General features: G+C 55.7%; 2 protein-coding genes across 9 annotated transcripts; one reads left to right on the forward strand and one right to left on the reverse strand.

Moving 5' to 3' along the window:
* Window positions 1-76: 76 nt before the first annotated feature.
* On the forward strand, window positions 77-4,823 carry TMUB2 (transmembrane and ubiquitin like domain containing 2). Of its 5 annotated transcripts, XM_030923937.1 has the most exons (4): window positions 98-230; window positions 738-865; window positions 2,139-2,705; window positions 3,617-4,823. In XM_030923937.1, exons 2-4 carry the CDS (start codon window positions 831-833, stop codon window positions 3,978-3,980), a joined length of 966 nt encoding a protein of 321 aa, XP_030779797.1. In that variant the 5' UTR covers window positions 98-230; window positions 738-830; the 3' UTR covers window positions 3,981-4,823. The 5 variants fall into 5 exon arrangements, with proteins under 5 accessions (XP_010352257.1, XP_030779799.1, XP_030779797.1 ...); XM_010353955.2 differs by lacking the exon at window positions 738-865 and having other exon boundaries at window positions 77-230; XM_030923939.1 differs by lacking the exon at window positions 738-865 and having other exon boundaries at window positions 93-230; window positions 2,052-2,705.
* Window positions 4,824-4,896: 73 nt separating this feature from the next.
* On the reverse strand, window positions 4,897-12,707 carry ATXN7L3 (ataxin 7 like 3). 4 transcript variants are annotated; one of them, XM_030923935.1, is made up of 13 exons: window positions 12,568-12,707; window positions 11,068-11,178; window positions 10,646-10,778; window positions 10,274-10,445; window positions 9,999-10,096; window positions 9,472-9,494; window positions 9,120-9,186; window positions 8,886-8,914; window positions 8,504-8,572; window positions 8,183-8,226; window positions 7,866-7,937; window positions 7,615-7,772; window positions 4,897-7,511 (listed from the first exon to the last, which is right to left on the reverse strand). In XM_030923935.1, exons 2-13 carry the CDS (start codon window positions 11,116-11,118, stop codon window positions 7,363-7,365), a joined length of 1,065 nt encoding a protein of 354 aa, XP_030779795.1. In that variant the 5' UTR covers window positions 11,119-11,178; window positions 12,568-12,707; the 3' UTR covers window positions 4,897-7,362. The 4 variants fall into 4 exon arrangements, with proteins under 4 accessions (XP_030779795.1, XP_030779796.1, XP_010352261.1 ...); XM_030923936.1 differs by lacking the exon at window positions 12,568-12,707 and adding an exon at window positions 11,620-12,081; XM_010353959.2 differs by lacking the exon at window positions 12,568-12,707 and having other exon boundaries at window positions 11,068-11,555.
* Window positions 12,708-16,856: the final 4,149 nt, after the last annotated feature.

Here is a 16,856-nt window from a genome sequence, read left to right on the forward strand (position 1 = left end):
TTATTTAAAGAATACCTTTTACGTCAGCCCGCCTTACGTAGCTTTGCGTCATCAGTGCAAGGCGCGGAGGCGGGACTTCCTGTCCCTGGCATAACAGCTTCCGGGAGAAGCCGGAAGAGACCGGACCCTGAACAGAATCGCAGATTGCCAGCCCTTTTCCCGACCACTACGGAAAGACGAGTCCAGGGGCCGTCCTGGCGAGGTCAAAACATTTAGTCTGGCCTTTTCAGGTGAGGACTTCCCCATCCAGGCACAGTGCCGGTCAAATCCCCCTTTAATTTCCCATGACTCCCCGCGTCCTCAAGCCCCGCCCCCAGTTCCCCAGCCCCGCCCCGAAGTTTGAGGGGTGTGGACGGTTTGTGACCCCCTTAGCCGACCCTACCCCTCACGGGCCGGGAGAGCTGGGCTTATCACGGAGGCCAGGGCCAGGGAGCCCTTCGGTTCGGGTGGGCCCATGGACCCCAGTCCAACGCCGCGGGAATAGGACCATCCAAACGCGAAACCTTCGCCTCAGAAAAAGGGTGCGGGACCCCTCCTCACCGTGCGGTCACGGTACGGACAGGGTAGATCACAGGCTGAGGGACAGAGTAAAGACCTCTCAGGCCGGACACCTGGGGTCCTGCGGGGCCCCTCCCCACGAGAGTTCCCTGTGTCTTTGCCAGCCGTTTTCGTCTTTCTTCGTCGCAGTTACCTTTTCTGTAAATCATGGTTAATGACATTAATCTTCTTGCCATCAGGGGTTAGTTGTGGGTGTGATATATAATTGCTACCATTTATTGAGCAATTGCAATTTGCACTGTGCCAGGCACTGTGCTAAGTATTTTGCTTCGATGATTTCACGTCATCTTCAAAACAACCTCATGAGGTAGGTACTGTTTTTAACCCCATTTTACTGATGAGAAAGCTGAGGCTCTGAGAAAGTTGTCTGAGGTGATATAGCTAGTAAGACGCGAGACTGGGGTTATAATTAGTTGTTGTTTTTCTAACTCCAGGGCCGGTATATTAAATAAGGATGTTGATGTGTTCCACAGATATTCTTTGAGCAACTACTGGGGCATTATATTGGACGCTTAAGTACCAAGAGAAATACATACGATCCTTGTCTAAGAGAGAGATGGAGAGGTAGATAAGTATAATGAAGTTTTATAGGTGCTGTGAGAATAGTCTGATAATGATAATCACCAGACTGGATTTGCCCAGGGACAGCTGTGAAAGCAGCAGATTCTCCAAGGGACATAGTAGGTACTCCAGGGAGCAAGCAGGGACCCTTCCTGCCTTTCTAAGACACTGCAGCAGCAGAACCTTCACAGTGAAAGAAGTGAGACTGAGATATGGATTGTGAGAGTTGTTATGGAATCTTTTTCAAATCACTTCCACGTGGGAAGTGGTCATTGCAGGAGTGGGGCCATGGTGACCCAGGAGGGTGGTGCTTCTGGTGTCTGTCCCATGTTGCTCTCCAGGGCTTGCCAGAAGTTTCAGAGGTGGCACATAATGTCTGCTGCATAGTGTCTGCTTGCGACCCCTACAGAGTTGCCCGTTTGAGGTTGTCTGACTCTGCTTTTGATGGTAGGTCAGTTTTCTTTGACTCTTGACATCTGGCAGCCTGGATCTGTGACCAGGAATGAAATAGGCTGAAATGAGACAATCCGGCAGGGATGGCTAAACAGTGCCTCTAAGCGTGCCCCGCAGTAAAATATTACAGACTTTTGGGTCTCTCTCAAGCCACTTTGGAGGCTGCTTAGGAGACATATTTGCTTGACCAAGTGATAGAAATCCTAGAGAAACTCAGGCCTCAGCAAAGGTTTTTCCTCATTCGCCAAAAAAGCAACAACAGTAGCAGCAGCAGCAGCAGCAAGGCTGTGGGCTTTTCCTGCTGATCCACGCTCATTGGGAAGTTGGAGTGTGAGAGAGGAAGGTCACAGAACCTGAAAGCAAGAGTTTCACAATAGAGGCAAAGGGTACGACAGGTCTTCAGCTTTACGTTGGGGTGCCAGAATTAGGAAGGTTTGTGCCCCCTTTTACAGAACACTGAACTCCTTTTTTTTTTCCAGGGCTGGGTCAGTTAGAACCTAAACAAACTAGAGACCTGGTTGCAACCCCTCAGGCTCTGCTGATGCTGTCCCCCTTTGTTCCTGCAGCGTGGACCCTGCCGGCAGCCAGGCCATGGAGCTCTCTGATGTCACCCTCATTGAGGGTGTGGGTAATGAGGTGATGGTGGTGGCAGGTGTGGTGGTGCTGATTCTAGCCTTGGTCCTAGCTTGGCTCTCTACCTACGTAGCAGACAGCGGTAGCAACCAGCTCCTGGGCGCCATTGTGTCAGCAGGTGACACATCCGTCCTCCACCTGGGGCATATGGACCACCTGGTGGCAGGTCAAGGCAACCCCGAGCCAACTGAACTCCCCCATCCATCAGAGGGTAATGATGAGAAGGCTGAAGAGGCTGGTGAAGGTCGGGGAGACTCCACAGGGGAAGCTGGAGCTGGGGGTGGTATTGAACCCAGCCTTGAGCATCTCCTTGACATCCAAGGCCTGCCTAAAAGACAAGCAGGTGCAGACAGCGGCAGTCCAGAGGCCCCCCTGAGATCTGAGGATAGCACCTGCCTCCCTCCCAGCCCTGGCCTCATCACTGTACGACTCAAATTCCTCAATGATACCGAGGAGCTGGCTGTGGCTAGGCCAGAGGATACCGTGGGTGCCCTGAAGAGGTGAGTGGCCTGGGAAGTGGGAAGCTGCTTGTGCTCATCCCCCAGCCCTTGGTTGCCTCTAAGGAGGCTGGTGCAGACCTAGGAGCTGCAGGAAAGTATAAGATCCAGCCCCTACTAAGGGCAGGTAGATACTTTCTTAGAAATACACCCCTCAAGCCGGGCGCGGTGGCTCCCAGCACTTTGGGAGGCCGAAGTGGGTACATCACGAGGTCAGGAGTTTGAGACCAGCCTGACCAACATGGTGAAACCCCACCTCTACTAATAGTAAAAAAATGAGCTGGGCGTGGTGGCACACACCTGTAATCCCAGCTACTCAGGAGGCTAAGGCAGGAGAATCGCTTGAACCTGGGAGGCGGAGATTGTAGTGAGCTGAGATTGCACCATTGCACACCAGCCTGGGTGACAGAGTGAGACTCAGTCTCAAAAAACAAAACAAAACAAATACACCCTTCATTAGTTAAGGATAAAGATGAGGGAGGCCGGGCACGGTGGCTCATGCCTGTAATCCCAGCACTTTGGGCGGTCAAGGCGGGCAGATCACAAGGTCAAGACATCAAGACCATCCTGGCCAAAATGGTGAAACCCCGTCTCTACTAAAAAAAAAAAAAAAAAAAAAAAAAAATTAGCTGGGCGTGGTGGCGCATTCCTGTAGTCCCAGCTACTCGGGAGGCTGAGGCAAGAGAATTGCTTGAACCCAGGAGGCGGAGGTTGTAGTGAGCCAAGGTTACGCCACTGCACTCCAGCCTGGCAACAGAGCGAGACTCCGTCTCAAAAAAAAATAAAAATAAAAAAAATGAAAAAAAAAATCCATCCTCTAATTTTTCCCTACTCCCCTGCTTTGTTGGTCCAGGCCTGTTTGCTTTCTCATTCCTCACCCTCTGTCTTTCCTTCCATGTCTTTCATCCTTATAGCAAATACTTCCCTGGACAAGAAAGCCACATGAAACTGATCTACCAGGGCCGCCTGCTACAGGACCCAGCCCGCACACTGCGTTCTCTGAACATTACTGACAACTGTGTGATTCACTGCCACCGCTCACCCCCAGGGTCAGCTGTTCCAGGCCCCTCAGCCTCCTTGGCCCCCTCAGCCACTGAGCCACCCAGCCTTGGTGTCAATGTGGGCAGCCTCATGGTGCCTGTCTTTGTGGTGCTATTGGGTGTGGTCTGGTACTTCCGAATCAATTACCGCCAATTCTTCACAGCACCTGCCACTGTCTCCCTGGTGGGAGTCACCGTCTTCTTCAGCTTCCTAGTATTTGGGATGTATGGACGATAAGGACATAGGAAGAAAATGAAAGGCATGGTCTTCCTCCTTTATGGCCTCCCCCTTTTCCTGGCCAGAGCTGGGCCCAAGGGCCTGGGAGGGAGGGGTGGAAAGGATGTGATGGAAATCTCCTCCATAGGACACAGGAGGCAGGTACGGGGCCTCCCTTTCTCGTCCACAGAGTACAGACGTCCCTTCTGTGCAAGCACAACTCAGGTAGAAATGAGGATGTCATCTTCCTTCACTTTTAGGGTCCTCCTGAAGTTCAAAGCTGCTGGCTAAGCTCAGTGGGGAGCCTGGGCTCTGAGATTCCCTCCCACCTGTGGTCCTGGCTCTTCCCAGTGTCCTGCATGTCTGCCCCCAGCACCCAGGGCTGCCTGCCAGGGCAGCTCAGCATGGCCCCAGCACACCTCCATAGGAATCCTGGAGTATCCTTCCATTTCTCAGCCAAATACATTTTGAGACTGAAATCACACAGGCGGGAATGAAGATTGTGCCAGCCTTCTCTTATGGGCACCTAGCCGCCTTCACCCCCCTCTACCCCTTAGCAGGAATAGGGTGTCCTCCCTTCTTTCAAAGCACTTTGCTTGCATTTTATTTTTTTAAGAGTCCTTCATAGAGCTCAGTCAGGAAGGGGACAGGACACCAAGCCAAGCCCCCAGCATTGGGAGCGGCCAGGCCACAGCTGCTGCTCCCGTAGGCCTCAGGCTATAAGCAAGAGACAGCACTGGCCCTTGGCCAGCATCCTACCATTCCCAACTCCAAGGACTGGGTATGGATCGCTGGGCCCTAGGCTCCTGCTTCTGGGGCTATTGGAGGGTCAGTGACTGAATAAAGTTCCATTTTGTGGTCCTGGAGCCTCTTTCTGTGACAGAGAATGACTGCGCTGCCCCCAGCAACATGGTAATGAGGGTAGGTAGGCCGGGGCTACCAACGGGAGATGCAGTTTATTTACACCAGCAGCCATGGGGGCAGAGGGAATACACAGCGTTTACAAAGTTAGCTACCTGTACAGAATGGATTACATATGCAAAAATAAAAATCTCAAGACCACAGGACAGCGTGAGCCCCACCCCCCTCCCCCAATGACCCCAGCATGCGGTAATGCCAGGCGGGTGGCCCCTGGGCATGCGGGGGGGAGTGATGCATGGAAGGAAAAGCCACCGGCCATGGAAATTAGTACAGAACCCCCCCACACACACTCAGACACATGATAGGATACAGGGCGGACGACACCTAGCCGGGGTGGGAAGGATGGGAATTGAAACCCACACAGCCTGCTGTTAAAGGGAGGGGAGTGGGGAGCTCCTAGCCCCTGTTCAACTACATGGTAGGGGGGCACTCTCTCCCCAGAAGGAAAAGGGTTTGTTCCCTCAGGGTCCCTGCTGGACCAAGCCCATCTCTTACCCAGCCTGGGCAGGGGGCTCTGCCCTGAGGGCGGGCCAAGGAACAATGGGGAAGTTTATGTGGACAAACCAGTTCCCAAACTACTTCCCACTTCTCCCTCCTCCAACCAGAAGGGGGAAAAAGGGAGAAGCCACAGGGCAAAGAGTGTATTAGGGCCTGAGCTGCAGCTGCCTCTCAGAAGGGAGAGTGGCCCACAGCCTTCCTCCCTTCACCTTCAGCCCACTCCCCAGACTGCATCTGGAAGCGGCTGGAGGCCTGCTGAGATCCTCCTCCCTCCGGCCTCCCCTCGGAGGGAGAAGGCTACGGAGGGCCAAGAACGGAGGAGCCCAGGCCCCAGGATTTATTCTAACTCCTGCCAAAATCTGTTTGGCTTTTTAAAAAATAATCACAATTTGTGGGTTAAAAACCAATTTGCAACCAGGCATGAGCCACAATCAGAACCACCCCAGGGGGAGAGCGGAGTTCCAGACAGGGCATTGCAGCCCCATCTCTGTTGTTCCCTTAACCCTCTAGGGTCCCTAACCCGATCAGTCCAACCAGTCCTGGGTACTAGCTACCCAAATGTGGGATGGCTCCTCTTGGGAAGAGGGCAGGGGACATGTCCAGGAAGTGCCAGAGAACTTGGCTCAGGGTCACCTCCACCCGTGTCAGTCAGCTCTGCTCCCAGCCCAGGTCGCGGTCCTCCAGCTTGGCTCCTGGGAGTGGTGGTGCCCGCATGGAGGGGGGACGGTACATCTCTTCAGGATGTAGACCAGGCAGGTGGGCACACTGGCATGACAGTCCCAGAGAGGGGCAATGACACCCCTTCCCCTCCACTGACAACCCGGAGCACAGAGGCCACCCTCTCTTCCCACCCGACTCCTAGCAAAGGGGGAGAGGCATGAGATTAGGATTTTCCTCAGAGCCCCAAACCACAAGTACAGAATAAATAACTTAAAAGCGCTAAGGAAGGGAAACAGGGCAGGCTTTGGAGGCAGGAGCGCTGAGAGAAACTGAAGCCAGTCAAGGTGAAGGGGGTGGAAGCAGCAGTTGGGAACCTGGGCTGCCCTGGTAGGGCAGTGGGGCAGGATGGGCAGGAGGAACACGGGGCCACCCCAGGAGGGTGAGGCTGGGTCCCTTCCTGGGGCAGGGAATGAGGTAAGAAAACATTTCAAATAAAGCAGCACCGTTCCCTCTCACCTTGGGGCCCCACTCCTCACCAGCCCTGGGTCAGGGAGGAGAGACAGGGGGAGGAATTCTGACACTTCTCCCTCTTCCTACCCTCCCTTTCCCATTCCTTGAAGCTGTAGAGGCTGGAGGCCCTTTCCTGGCACCCAACAACAAAAGGACAGCTCCTGCTGCCAAGGAGGCCCATGGGGACTGAGGGGAAAGGGCTGCCCCTGTGAGGGCAGGGAAGGTGGCGGCAGTTCTGGACGCCCACCTCAGCAGACAGCACTCTGTGCCTGCCTACCCCTGGGACTGGGGGCATTTGATAGGATTCTGCACACAGACAGGACATGCCCAGCCTTGCCCCTCAGCTCCAAGCACCGGACCCATTCACATTGCTGAGGGCGGCCAAGGCAGGCCCCCTCCAGGCTCAGCTTCCAACCCACAGCCTCCCGGGTCGCCACACTGCCCTTCAGCAGGGCTTAGTCCAGTTCCTGGGGTGGGGGGGCAGGCAGTGCCCTGGCACAGCGCCCAGGTCAGGCCCCTGGCCTAGCTGGACATCCAGTAACTCACAGAATAAATAGGAAAACCGCCTCCCCACCAAACTTATGTCCAAGGCATAATATGTCCAGGTCTGAGTCCTGCACGCCGAGGAGTCGTGCTCCATTGCAGAGGACTTTGACACCCCCCAGGGGCGCATAATCGGATCCTCTGCCTGCCTGGCCCACCAAGCTTCCCAAGCCCCAACCCCCAGCAGCCGTCCATTTGCCAGGCTATGCCACCTGGGTGGGGGTCAGGAGAGAGGGCTCTGCTCAGCCAAAGGCTATCCCTTGCACCCAAGTCAGTTGATGTCATCATAGATGCTGGGCGTCGGGGGTGCCGGTGGCTTTGGCTTCTTCTTCTTGTTGGAACCTAGGCCGGAGGCAGTCCCTACCAGGCTCAGATGGGATTTCTTTTTCTTGGTTTTCCGTGACTCAGAGCTGTTGGTACCTGTAGAGAAAGAGACACAAGGGATGAGAGTAGGGTTGTGGCAGGAGAGGTGGCACTCCCATGGCTTCGGGCACAGCCCCTGGGGCCCAACTGTATCACGTACCTAGACCCCATCCCTGATTTTCACTCGTCTTGGAGGAGCCTGAATCAGAGGGTGAGAGGTCAGAGGAGCCATCCCACTGAAGCCGGCTGATCAGGGCCTGGCTGTCAGTCATGTCAAAGCTGTCATTATCCAGGGAGCTCTCGACCTCTGGAAGGACGCTGGAAAGGGGATGAGCCAAAGAAGGGCTTTAGAGATAGCGATCATCACCCTAACTGGTCATAAGCCCCCACCCCTCCTGTAGGGCCACTTACGCCGAGGGCCCGAGGAAATAAATCCGCACAGTTCGCCTCTGCTCATCTGTGTGCTGTGGGCAGCGTAGGGACCTGGTGGTGAGGCAAGGCAGGGAGGGGTCTGAGGAACTCAGGTAAAGCCTCTCCCCTCGGCAAGGCAGGAGCCACAGGCACAGACAGGGAAGGGATGAGTGCAGATTCGTCCCCAGACTGTGGCCGAAGGCCTGATCATTAGAGGAGGGAAGGGGAAGGGCAGGAGCCCCATTGCTCAAGTCCGACCCATGCCCATGGTGAGTGTGCAGGAGGCCCCTGGCCCCCTTTCTAGGTTCTGTGCTCACCTTGTGCACATCTTCTTGGTGTGTTCAGAAATCACCCCACATTGCTGGAAGAGGAATATAAGCTGAAAGGAGGGATGGAGGGAACCTACTCTAGATGCTAGATATTCCCTTCTGTATAAATGCTAGAAAGCACAAGCAGAGATGGCTCCAAGGTGTCCAGAGCAGACAGTTCCAGGACACTATGGGCCAGGAAACCTAATTCCAGAGAGAGAGAACAATATGGCCCTGACTGCTATGTCACCAGCTTCCTCCCGGGCCTTGACCACTGCCTACGGCTCCAGCCCACTCCCAAGGGCCTTCTCCCTTGCCGGTCCCCCTCACCGTGGTTAGCAGGCTGCGAAGCTCCTCTGGCCCCAGGGTCTCATAGCTGATCCCAGTTGAATTGTTATACTGCAGGAGAACCAGAGGTACAGGTTAGAGAAGGGGCAGAGAAAAGACAGGGGCAGGGGGGAAGCGAGAATCAGTCCCTCTGGTGCCTTTCTAAGCGAGAGGCTTTAGGACAACCCTGCCGTTTTCCAAGTGATTTCTCTCATCCCACCTGTCTATGGATAAGGGGTGGGACTCAGAAAGAACATAAATATATAAGATCCAAATAGCTCATCAGTGCCTCTGGCTGTCAGCATTCTGATCCCTACTTGTCCAAATCCCTACCACCTCATAACCAGGACAATGAGAGCAAGCGCGAGGGGTGGCCCACACTCACCTTAAAAGGATCCGAATTGCTAAGTTCCCCTGAAGAAGAAAAAAGAAGGGGAAGGGTGTTTGATGCAGAGGTACAGACAGAGAACCCTGAAAATAACCAGAGAGGAAGTGGGGGTGACAGAAGGATCACAGGCCCTCCCTCAATTCCCCTATCCCCGGGCCCCACCTCCACCCCCCGGCAATGAGTCCCAGAAGACGCAGCTAGAAGCATTCCCATTGCTCCGGCCCCACTTACCATTTTTGTGTTTTAAAGACTTGGATCTTCGAGGGGAATTGGGGTTCTGGAATGGGAGATACCATAGCTTTGGGGAAAGGGTAACGATAAGGGGGAGCCGAGAACCCAGGGAAGGAAAAAAGATTTGACAAAGCAGCATCCTCAAATTCCTACTCTTCCTCCCCAGTAGGAGGCCTGTCTACCCATGTGCCCTCCCCCACCCTCCATTCCCACCCCCCACCCACCCACCACAGACACTCTGAAGCCCCCAATGACCTCAGCCTTGAGTCAAGACACTTGAGGACTCCCTGCCCAAAGGGGAGGGTATCTGTCCTTTGCCCATCAATTCCCCAATGCTTGCCCCGGCTCTCACCTTGTCTGATTTCCTCTTCTTGGCTGAGGGGGAACAAAAGCATAAAGCGCAGGGTTTCGGTTAAATTCTCAATCTAAGAACATCTCAAGAAAACCGTACAACAGGCTGGGCGCGGTGGCTCACGCCTATAATCCCAGCACTTTGGGAGGCCCGGGCGGGTGGATCATGAGGTCAGGAGATTAAGACCATCTTGGCCAATATGGTGTAACCCCATCTCTACTAAAAACACAAAAATTAGGTGGCCGTGGTAGCGCATGCCTGTAATCCCAGCTACTCAGGAGGCTGAGACAGGAGAATCACTTGAACCTGGGAAACGGAGGTTGCAGTGAGCCGAGATTGCACCACTGCACCCCATCCTGGGCAACAGAGTGAGATTCCATCTCAAAAAAAAAAAAAAAAAGAAAAAGGAAACCGCACAACTATACTCTCTTCATCACTCAAGACAACAACTTGTGACCACTTTATACCCAATTGCTGCTTCCCACCTCATCCCAATGCTCCCCAAGTTTCCCCAGATCCCCAAGCACCTTTCTTTTCTGAGCCATAGGACCAGTCGTTGTCATTGATGTCATCATTATCCTCTTGGTCACTCTCAGACTTATTCATATTGTTGCTATTGGCAATCCTGCCAAAGGGAGGGAAGAGAAAGGGTCAAGGAGGTCCCCCCGCTCTGCCCCCAACTTCAGAGGCACGTGGGGTATCTGGGGCCAAGTAAAACCCACCCTCTGTACCCCCACCAATGCCCCCGGGGGGCTACACCATGGCACAGGCTGCAGAGAATGGGCAGCTCTGGTTCCCTCACCGGCGGTTGGCGATTCGGCTGCTGTTCCGACCCATTCCCAGGCACTTCTCCAGGTGGGGAGCAAAGCGGGAGGCGGCAATGCTGCGACTGCAATTGGGGCAAACACACTCCTTGCTCTTCCACTGGTTGAAAACCTGTCCAAAGATGTCCAACCCCGGCTGGTCCACGATCTCTGGGGACAGGAGAGGCTGGCGATCAGGGTGGGCAGGGGACCCTCTCCTCTTGTTCCCACCTGGGGTCCCACAGCCTCTTCAATCCCTCCCCTGGCTCACAGGAGCTCCAGATGCTACATCTAGCACAGTTTCCAGAGAAGGAAACTCCAAACAGTCCCAGGGAAGGGCTGGACTGCTGCTCCTTCACCCTGAAGCTCACCAAAATCCTTCATGCTATCAGGGTCCGTGTCGTCCAGGAAGAAGTAGCCACACTTGACAGCCCGGTGTACCTCAAAGCAGAATCCCAAACAAGAATCCTCGACCAGGTCCGCATATATCTCCTGAGCGATGGCCTGGGCCCCAGGGGAGAACATCTACGGTCACAAGAGTCACAGCCCCCTGGACTCTCACCAACCAAATCTGCTGCCAACTGGCCCCAGCCAAAAATCATGCTTTCTTTGCCATTTTCCCCATCTTGACTTCGTGTTCTTTCTTCTTCCTGGATCCTTGGCCTTTTCAGCTGGCTATTCCCTTTAAGGAACAAGGCTGACTACCCAAATTCCTCTTTGGTGTGGATGCCAGATATAGCGACGTAGAGACATCAAGAGAAAGAACTGGAGGCACACGTGGGGGAGCCCTCACCTCTAGTTTGCTGTTATCCAGGCCAGACAAAGACATTTCCTCCATTTTCATTTGTAAACTCTTGTGGAGACGGCGCTCTGACTGCTCATAGCACAGCGGGCGGCAACACGGCTGCACACACGGGGGTGGGGGTGTTGTTGTGAGTCCAAGGCACCTCTGAAGGCGGCCACCTGCCCTCCCACCTCGCTGCCCAGAACTCAGTCCTGGCATCAGGGTCTCTCCTTCCCCAAGGCCCAGGCTCACTAAGTCTAGATGGTCCTTCAGGGCCTGAAACCTAAAGGGGGCCTAGTCTTTCCCAGGCCTGAGCTCAGGCCCTGGACTCCACTGCCAATCAGAGTCTGGGTCTATAGGAGGCAGCAGCTCACCCTAGGTCCCCAAAACTCAAACCCCTCTTTGATACCCATGGTGCAATGCAGCAGGGGGAGGAGAAGGAACTCCAAGGCCTCAAAGCAAACCCACAGGGTGTGGCAAAGAACTGCACAGACTCCTAAATACACCCCCACCCCCCCCCCCCCCCCCCCCGCCTTCCCTAAAGACTCTCCTCAGAGTCACCTCTGCTTTCAGCCAGGATGTCCACTTGGGGGGGTACTGCTACCAGAAGTAGAAATGGCCCTAGGACCCTACAACCTTCACCCCACTCTGCCTTCACTTGAAATCAGCCTGCCACTCCACGAGGGAAGCAGAGCTCACAGGAGCCTAGAGCTAAGGAACATTTCTAGCCACCATGAGCAGGAGCGGCGGGGCGGGCGGCCGGGGGGAGACCGGTGGGGTGGCACGCCAGGAGCGGGCACTCCCCTTACCTGTTCTTCCTTTAAATAACCACCCGCCCTCCCTCAGGACCAGCCCGGAAGTCTCTCCAAGAGCCCCAAAGTCCAGGAACCCCCACCCAAGGATTCAGACACAGCACCCACAGCCCAGGGCCCCTCGGAACGGTGGGTACGAGTTTCAGGAGCCGCCGGCCTAGAGTGGGGTGGGGACTGACGAATGAGCCGGGGGCACTGGGAAGGGTAGGAGGCCGGGCCTCGGCTCTTCCCCCGTCCCTGCGGCACTGCTGCTGCATCATACCGACTGGGGGGAGGAGAGCCGAGCCGCCGGGGCCGGCGCCGGGCCGGGACAGACCGACCCCCAGAGAGTGGACAGAGTGGGACGCGTCCCGGCCCCTCTCCTTCCCCGCCCGCCAGCAGCCCCGGCCGGCCGGGGAGAGGAGTCCGGGAGGGTGTCTCTATTGTCCCGGGGGCTGGGGCCTGGCTCCCTAACAAAGGCCCCGCGCCCCCTCCCCGGCCGGCCCTGCCCCGCCCAAGGGGGACCCAGACGGGGGAGAGCTGGGGGCCCCGGTCCGGCCGGGAAGCTGGGGGAAGCCGGGCGTTTCCGCGTCGGCCCGGGGGGAGGGGAAGGGGCGCTGACCCAGACCTGGGGGGAGGGGGCCCAAGCCCCGCCTCGGGCCCCGCCCCCCGCCCCCCGCAGGCCCCTCCCCCGTCCCCGTCTCCGTCCCGTACTCACCCCGCCCGGGGGGCCGCGCCGGGGCCCGGCGGCCTCTCAGGGCCGCGTCCTCCGGCGGCGGCGGCGGCGGCGGCTGCTCCGGAGCCCCATGTCCGTCGGTCCGTCCTCGCCTCTCCCCGGGGCCCAGGGCCCGGGGCCGGGGGGTCGGGCCGCCCCCCCGCCTCGCCGCCTCACCGGGCGGCCATGGCCCCTTCCCCTCCCTTCTTGTCCCGTCGCCGCCTCCTCCTCCTCACCTCACCCCGCCCGCGCGCTGTCCGCGCGCCGTCCGCGCGCCCCTCCCCCCGCCCCCCACTCCAGCCCGCCTCTCCCGGGCGGGGGGTGCGGCGCGAGCCCGGAGCGCGCGCGCGTGTGCCGCGACCGGAGGATGGATGGATGGAGCGAGCGAGAACGCGAGCGTGCGCGCGCGCGCCCCTCTCCCCCTCCCTCTGCGCGGGCGCGAGGCCAAGCGCGAGCGCGCTCCAACCTCCTCCTCTTCCTCCTCCCGCCCCTCCCCAACACCCCGCCCTCCCCTTCCCTTCCTCTTCCTTCTTTCGCTTTCGCGCGCCCAGCGACTGCTCGCGCCTGCTAGAAGGGCCCGAGCGCGTGCATCTGCCCCGCGGCCGCAGCTCGGCAGCATTTGCTCCAGGGGGCGGGGACCGGGAGGGGAGGAGGGGCGCCACGCCGCCGTCCAAAGTACCGGCGGACGGGGACGGGGGCGGGGAGATGGGCGGGGCCTTCGCGGACCTCCCCGACCAATCGCCGGGAGGCCTCGACCCGGGAGGCCCAATAAGATGGGGGTGGGTGGGGCGGCGTTCAAGGTGAGGTGCGCGGTGCGCTGGGGGCGGAGACGTTGTGCCGTCCCGGCCGGCTTGGGGGCGGGGGCAGCGGGTGGCGTCGAAAGAGAGCGCCGGCTCCCAGCCGATCCTGGGACGCCTTCCGGCCCAGGCTTCCCCGCCCTTCCCTCGGGGCTCCCCGCTCTCTCCCCCCCACCCTCCGGTCCCCCCTTTACCCCGAGGCGTGCAGCCACTTCTGTGAAGAGGCCAGACTTGAAGTGGGGCGCAGTTAGGACCTCGGGGCGGAAAGCCCGTAGAACCGAAGGGGCTCGCCCGCGCCTCAATTCTCCCGGTTTCTGGGCGGGTCTCAGCCCACGCCAGGCCTGCGGACCAACAAGCGGCCGAGATGAGGGTCCGCTGCTGAGGTCGGAGGCCAAGCTGCGCCCTTCTGCGCGGAGCGCCCTCCCCGCCCCTCATCCTAATTTAGATCCCACACCTGCTCGCCTTTCCTGCTTCCGGAACCCACGCTGGACCCCCCACCCCTCAAGACAGCCTGCCTGGCACTAGCCAGATCCTTCCCCCGACCCAGTGCTTTTCCCTTGGGTGCAGAGTGTCCCTATGCTCACGCTCTCAGTCCCTCTTTAGGAAGGAGCGGACCTTTTCCCAGCCGCGGTGGATGGCTGGATTGGCGCTTTCATCTCGGTTACTCTGTGTCTGGTGTCCTGGAACGGTTGTGTGACAGCCCTCTCCCCTCAAGAGATAAGATTAAAAAGGAGGATAGTCTGAAATCACATACTTGGAGCCATCTTTGGTTTTTAGTTTTCAGCAAATATTTATTTTATTCTCACCGATTTTTCCTGAGAAACAGCAAACATTTATTAAGGCGATATTCCAGAGTAGTTAAGATCAGGCGTCTGATTTGAATTTAAATCGTTGGACCTAACAAATGAGTTTCCTGTGCCTCAGTTTCCTCTGTTGTCAGTGGGCATGATAGTCCTATCTCATTGCGTTGCTGTAGTGATTAACAAGTCAGTGCATGTGAAATTCTTAGCTCTGTGTAAGTGCTTGGTAAATCTTAGCTGTTATTCTTACCGTGCTCCAGGTGCTGGGATAAAAGATGATATAAGACAGTTGTGCTTCTTCAAGAAGTTCACTGTCTTGTGGGATGGACAGGTAGGATAATAATTGCAAAAGAGTGTGACGAAAACAGCAGAGAGAGAGAGAACAGAGGTAGCCAGAAGGAGACATCAAATAATGTAAGAAAGTTGGTCAAGAAAGGCTTCTTGGGTGGGACGGAGTGGCCCAGGCCTGTAATTCCACCACTTTGGGAGGCCAGGAGCTCAAAACCAGCCTGCAAAAATGCAAAAATTAGCTGAGTGTGGTGGCGTGCTCCTATAATCCCAGCTACTCGGGAGGCTGAGGCAGGAGAATCGCTTGAACCCGGGAGGCGGAGGTTGCAGTGAGCTGAGATTGCACCACTGCACTCCAGCCTGGGCGACAGAGCGAGACGCTGTCTCAAAACAAAACAAAACAAAACAAAAAAGAAGAAAAAGAAAAACTTCTTGTAGTAGGACATGAACCAGGTGAAGGTAGGCCAAGAAAGCATTGGATATCCCCAACCAGAAGCTTCAGAAACATGGATCAAGCTGGAACAGAGGATTGGGTGGCAGAGTAGCTGGAGGTGAGCAGGCTGGATCATACGGGACAAAGCAAGTAGGTGTTGAAAGTTTCGCCTGTAAGCCATGAGGAGTCCTCAAGGGGAATCATTCACCAGACTTATATTTTTAGTAGATCATGCTGGAGTGTGGTCTGGAGAATAACTTAGAAACAGTAGGTTTTTTTGTTTTGTTTTGTTTTTGGTTTTTTAGCGTTTTGCTCTGTCACTCAGGTTGGAGTGCAGTGGTGTGATCTCAGCACACTGCAACTTCTGCCTCCCAGGTTCAAGCGATTCTCATGCCTCAGCCTCATTAATAGCTGGGATTACGGGCACACACCACCTTGCTCAGCTAATTTTTGTTTTATATTTTTAGTAGAGACAGGGTTTCACCATGTTGACCAGGCTGGTCTCGAACTTCTGACCTTAGGAAACCCACCTGCCTCAGCCTCCCGAATGCTGGGATTACCGGCATGAGCCACTGGGCTTGGCCAAAAGCAGTAGGTTTTTGTTACTGATTGAGGTGTGTCGAGGAAAGGAGAGGGAGGTCTCGAAAACACCTTTAACTAGGATGGGGAACTCAGGGGAGGACATGGGAGGACAAAGGATGACTTCAGTCTGGGATGTATTGAGGTTTCTGTGGGATCAGCTGATGGAGACCCGAAAGGTGATTGAACTTAGATCTGGCACAGAGAAGTAAGCTAGGTTTTCAGGAACTTCAGCAACATAGCCTCAGCCTTCTCTTTCTCTTATCTCCCACCTCCTTTTCAGGAATTCTTCCCACCAGTGATGCTGATCTGTTTCTTACCTAAATATGCCCAGCACATTCTGCCCTAAGGAATTTGCGCCATGGCCAGAAAATCCTCCTGGCTTCTCCCTGTTTACCTAAATCTTTCTTCATATCCCCACCCATGGCCATCCTCATACCAATCTTCTGTACAACTAGACTGTACTATTCATTCGGTGCTTGGCGTGGGCTACTCTGTGATGGTGACCTCTTTGGGCATGTGACAGTCTTCACTGTTAGCACCAGTTCATAAACACTAAGGCCTGAGCTGGTCCTGACTCTGGGTGAGACCCTGGGGTTACAGCAGCAAGCAAGAGAGACACACAAACCTTGTCCTAGCATGGCTTACAGCCTAGCAAGCCCTGATGGGAAGGAAATAAGGCCTAAGTGTGAAGGCATTCAGGCTGCTGAAGAAACATATAGCGTGGAGACCCTTTTTCTCAGGAGCTCAGGGAAGGAAGTGGTCTTTTAAGTGGAGCCCTGAATTAACTAGGCAGAGAGAACACCATGTGTATAGACCCTGGGAGAGAGCATGTTATGTTCGAGACATGAATGGCCAGTGTGGCTAGAGCCAGGGCAGGGCTAACAGGGGCAGCAGATCCCCTAGGGCCTTGTGGGCCAGACTTATTCACCCACTCAACAAATCTTTCTTGGGTGTCAAATGTGTATCAGGCAGTTTCAGATGCTGAGATTACTGTAATGAACAAGCAGATAAGGTGTCTTCTACTTGGTGAGATAGATAATAAACAAATACATAAACAAGAAGATGGAGGAGGCCTCTCTAGAGCAGGTGGTTGGGAAAGGCTTCTTTGGGAGAGGACGTGTGAGTTGAGGCCTAAAGGATGAAAAAAACATCAGGTATGTGTAGAGTTGGAGGAATAGCCATTCTGGGCAGAGAGAACAGGTGCCAAGACCCCGCGGGTAGGCATGTTTGAGGAACAAAAGAGATCACTTGGCTGGATCACTGTGAGTGGTTAGGAAGAGCAGGGTGAGCGAAGATAAGAGAAGGAATGCAGGGGCCAAACCTTGTAAGGCCATGGTAAGACATGGTAAATTTTCAGTACAGAATCAGATTTATTTCTGAGATAACTTTGGC

The sequence above is a fragment of the Rhinopithecus roxellana genome, chromosome 19 (genome assembly GCF_007565055.1).
Source record: "Rhinopithecus roxellana isolate Shanxi Qingling chromosome 19, ASM756505v1, whole genome shotgun sequence".
Classification (NCBI taxonomy): domain Eukaryota; kingdom Metazoa; phylum Chordata; class Mammalia; order Primates; family Cercopithecidae; genus Rhinopithecus; species Rhinopithecus roxellana.